The sequence below is a fragment of the Lipotes vexillifer genome, unplaced genomic scaffold (genome assembly GCF_000442215.2).
Source record: "Lipotes vexillifer unplaced genomic scaffold, Lipotes_vexillifer_v1.1 scaffold216, whole genome shotgun sequence".
Taxonomy (NCBI): Eukaryota; Metazoa; Chordata; class Mammalia; order Artiodactyla; family Lipotidae; genus Lipotes; species Lipotes vexillifer.
In genome coordinates, this window is record NW_006779100.1 from 842,051 (window position 1) to 847,205 (window position 5,155).

General features: G+C 34.6%; 1 protein-coding gene across 4 annotated transcripts in view; it reads right to left on the reverse strand.

Annotated features, from left to right (window-relative positions):
• Positions 1-179: 179 nt before the first annotated feature.
• Positions 180-5,155, reverse strand: part of RHOT1 (ras homolog family member T1) — a 60,069-nt gene continuing 55,093 nt past the window's right edge. For 2 of the 4 annotated variants that reach the window (XM_007452376.1, XM_007452374.1), the window contains one exon: positions 1,155-1,272. In XM_007452376.1, coding sequence (XP_007452438.1) covers positions 1,155-1,272 — 118 coding nt within the window. Of the gene's footprint in view, positions 1,273-5,155 lie in introns of all 4 variants that reach the window. The other 2 variants (XM_007452377.1, XM_007452375.1) reach the window with 2 other exon arrangements.

A 5,155-nucleotide genomic window follows, 5' to 3' on the forward strand; every position in this document is an offset into this window, starting at 1 on the left:
TCCCTACAACTTTAAAATAGATTCCTCTGATACATACAAATCATACTTGTCTTCTTTCCTAATAAGTATTATCTTTTTGTATAAAAAATAATTTTCAAGACAGGAAAGACAGAAACCAGAGGATTTCATTCACATCTGTACAGAAGTATTTACTTTTGTTAGACAAAAAACTCAAGATCACAGTACACAGTGCTTATTTATTTAAATACTTGAAAAGGTCAATGATGGAAAAAATAGGTTCATAATGAGAGTTTTATTCATTAGATTTATTTTACCATTTAAAAAAGTGCTGCTTCTAGGTTATCCTAGCCAGATATAGAACACTTCATGACACATGCAGCTACTGTAATATACTATAATAGACACAGCCATTATAGAATGATTTACACTTTGGGAGGAAACTCAATAGTAGTAATGGTGACTATTTATTTAAACTAAAAACATTGATAATATACAAATCGTTTTTCTCATTTGATTGAAAGGGCTATAAAATCCAACATACTGACAAAGGAAACAAAATAATCACACAGGTGATGCCTTTGCTAATCGCCTTGAGCTTACTCCTTCCTTAAAGGAGAGCATCATACTCAGCTATACAATTTTCTAGACTGAACGATGGCTTCAAGACTGGCCTACCATGAAGGATGGGACTGAAAGAAAGTCATGTTTTTAAAAACGGAGAGAAAAAGGCAAATTGTGCCTCGTTTACTTAAAGTACCCAAAGATCATTCTGAGTAAATGTGAAATAAATAAGTGATCAATGAGTAAATAAAGTATCTGAGCTGACTTAAACCTAGGAGAGTGAGCCAACTGAACACTAATAATACCATGTAGAAACGTCTAGAAACATCATTTCCTGAACTCGATCTGGGAGACCATATCTTGCCTGAATATGTACATTATTTACAAAATATTCCCTTTTGGCCTCTGAAAGTTAGTCATTTTAGTTTGGCTGTTAAGCTGTTTCCTTCCATATGCTAGCCAATACTGCAGTTATAACTATCATTAAAATACTCTTACGCATGAATTACAAATATTAACAAAGTAACTCTGCATGTATAAATATCTCAATATTTCTAGCGGAATTTAAAGCATTCAGAATGTACATAAAAGTATTTGTTTTTGGTAGGGCCAGTATTTTTTTTTTTTTTAAATCATCGCTGTTTCAATAATGCTTTGTACATAGCAAAGCCCAAAACTGCAAAAACAGTAGCACCAAAACTTGCTCGAAGCCAAAATGTGGAGCTCTTGAGGTCAGCTTGTGTCACGTGCCTGTAGTCAAAAAATATAATTAATGTTTAAAACATGATTAGTATGAAAAAACCAGTTATATGAACAATCTACTTTTAGGGAAGTATTAGCACACTTGTCAGGCTAATTGCATACAGTAATGGTCACCAAAAACATTTATCAATAAAGCCACATGTACATTGCTTAGATAATCATTATCTTAAGACATACTGTAGACAGTAATAAAGAAATATCTATAATTAGTTACTATTTGGGAGTAAACAACATCCAAAATGTTATAAATTTTCTTCACATGGGAAACGGAGAACTTAGACAAATCAACTTGCCACTTTTTAAAACCAGTATGGTCCTTCAAAATGAGAGGTAAGACTGAGACCTCACAATTTTAAGAGTCAATTTCATGGAACTTAATGTGCAATCTCCTGTCCCCAGGAACCAAAAGCTATCTTGTAAGCAGTTAAGTGACAAGTGACAATACTTTTCTAAGAGCAATGCTTAAAATCAACTTTGGAAACACTGAGTCCCATAAAAATTTACCAAAAAAATCCCAAAGGGGTGGGGGAAGATTTACAAGTTTGCATTAATTTGGTTACTGCTGATTAAAGAAAGAAGAAGAAAACAAACAAACAAACGAACCAAACCCTGGTATCAGACAGGCAGTGACATTGGTACCAACTAAAGGACATGATGTAACATGATGGACTGAAAGGTAAATGACATAAAAGAAGCCATATTATGCATGACAAGAACAGGGACAGCCTGTATCACAAACTGAGTTTGTGAGCATGCTCAGTTAATAACACTGCTAAGCACCCCCAAGGGTCTCAAGTATGACAGCTTACCATGAAGAGGATACAGCTTTAAAGCAAAGGTTGGAACATTTTATTCAGCGTCACTGAAGTTTTAGTTAAGTGAACACAATTGAGGTGATGCAGAAAACTTACAGAATTAAGAGCTTAGAGAGACTGTCTAGTTTAGGTTATTTCACAACTAAATTAAACAAACATAGTTGAAGCAAGAGTCAGACATCATTAAAAGACCAAGACACTGACATATGCAAAAGACTTAAGAGCCAAAACTCTATAAATTATACAAAACTACTGTCTCAGTAATAGTCAAAGAGAGAACAATCAGATTAGTTATCACAAAATGCAATCTGTACATCCCTAAGAGACAAGTTTACAATACAAGCAAAGTGCTCCATGCTTATCACTATGGTAAAACAACACAAAGCACTCCAACTTATCTTATCCAGTTTCTATTAAAAAAAAAAAAGTCACTCCTTAAATAATTATTATTTTACAAGCAAAGTGATAACACAGGTTCATGCCACCTTGCAAGTTAGTTCTTCCAACAGGTAATGTTTCATTTTTTAAAAAAACAGTTAGGGAAGAAAATACTTAGGTTTTTAGTTTTTCCACTTGGAAAAACTCCAACAAAGCTAACCCACTGGTTGTGGGAAATGTTACCTGGCTTCAAGAAAAAGTGGACCATGAGATGACTCCACGAAGATGGAATTGTCTACAGAGCTGATGGCATGCACCTGGTGAATAATACTGCCTTCGTCGTCTGCTAACAGCACGGCACCCCACTCAGCTACCCGGGCTCTTAACCTTTTATACACATGCATACAGTTTGCAGTTCACAGCACAGCTCACAAAAGAAGGGGACTGAAAGTAATATCTCTCAATTAAACATCCCACACATAAACTGAGTTGCCACCCTACATGATGCATCTCATGCTTTCTATATTTAAAATAAAGTTATTCTATAGAAAATTGCCAAACTTAAAAAAATCTATCTATATATACTCTTTTAAAACACTCACATACCAGGCAGGAAACCTAAGGCTGTTATATACGTTCTCTATGTATCCCCCAGAGGCTGGTCTTGGTCTATCTGAAACACTAAGAGAAGCCCTTGAAACCAATACTATAAGCAGTACCTGACAATATGCGGTGACTATAAGTATTTACTCAAAATGAGGCTAACAACTATTAGTCATGAAGTTTAGAAATGCTTCTAGTTTCTGATTACTAAAAACTACAAACATACATCTGTTAAAAAAAAAAAAAATTGAGTAAAACATCCCAAACTCAGAGGCTGTCATGGACCTATGATGAGAGTTTCAAAGTTTACAACTCTAAGTCAGCAGAGATGTACAGAACTTAAAGTGAGAACACAGGCTAAAAGTGCATTAGATTTTTGCTTCAGATCTGGTCTCTCTGTGATTTTCATGCATCTTCACTAATGGAGAATATTTTTACACTTATTTTTTAATTTAGCGGAAAAGAGGGTTAGGATTAATATTAGCTATAATGACATTAAAATCAGCCAAAATGATTTCTCATCAATATTCTTCACATATGGAAACTGTTAACACAGCTTAGCTCCTTTTGTTGAATTTTGAGAAAGTATTACCATTCATGAAATAATATATTCTAACTGACTTTATTGCTTAGTTTTCTTTTGCATTTCAAGACAGTAATTATTACTTTCCCTAAGCTATAGTATAGTCTTCAATAGGCAAAACAGTGGTTCATATTTATAGGTGGAAAACAATACAGATACATGTTCAATATACAGCTAGTTTAAAACTCAAGGCAACCACTGACTCATAAAATATATTTCAATGACTCCATCGACGTTATAGTAGTTGTTTAACATACTTTTAGACATGGAAAACTACTTTTAGACAGAAAGCTACTTAGGGAATTATTTTATGCCTTTACCATATGCATTTAAAAGCTACATCACCAGGCTCTATTTACAAAAGAGAATGCATTTATAACAGATGGCACATTTGCAGTGCCTGCCTAACTGACAACACCTGAATGGAGAACAGTGCAATCTTAATTGTAAGTATTAACAACTGAGCCATGTTTGTCATTTCAGATCTCAAGCAGAAGCAGAGTAACAGTTTCATAAGGCTGCTTCCTAGTTCATGCCTATAAACTCAAGCAAAAGGAATGCTTCCACAATTCAAAAGTTTAATTCTTTCCAAATGACTCACATAAAACACCTCGGAATAAATTATAATATCTTACGGCATATTTTTTAAGTTTTTTTTGACTATTAAAAAAGTAATACAGGGAGTTCCCTGGTGGCGCAGAGGTTAAAATCCCGCTTGCCAATGCAGGGGACACAGGTTCGAGCCCTGGTCTGGGAAGATCCCACATGCCGCAGAGCAACTAAGCCCACAAGCCACAACTACTGAGCCTGAGTGCCACAACTACTGAAGCCCATGTGCCTAGAGCCTGTGCTCTGCAACAAAGAGAAGCCACTGCAATGAGAAGCCTGTGCACTGCAAGGAAGAGTAGCCCCCGCTTGCCGCAACCAGAGATAGCCTGCGTGCAGCAATGAAGACCCAATGCAGCCAAAAATAAATAAATAAATAAATAAATAAACTTATATTAAAAAAGTAATACAAGCACACTATATGAGGAAAATAAAAGTAGGAAGGAACAAAATCACCTGGAATCACCTGAGGCAACTAATTAAAATTTGGGGTATTTCCTTTTAAACTTTTTCTATTTCTAACATAGCTACAAACACAATGTGTATAATTTATATACTTTTATATCTTTTAAAAATATTATATAGGCACTTTTACATAAATTATAGAGACATCATTTTAAATAGCTGCTTTATATTCCTACTAGTGGCTATCACCATTTACAGGTGACTGTAACTAAAGTGATGAATACCTTCCTACATTAAGATTTTTCGCTATATTTAAAATAGTTTCCTTAAGATAGACTACCCCAAAATGAATATTACAGGGTCAAAAATGTGTGTGTGTGTGTGTGTGTGTGTATAAAAAGGTTCTTTTTTCCCAATCTACTGATATATCAGAATCACACATTTCCCTACTCTACACAGAATAAAATAATTTAGGTTCAGC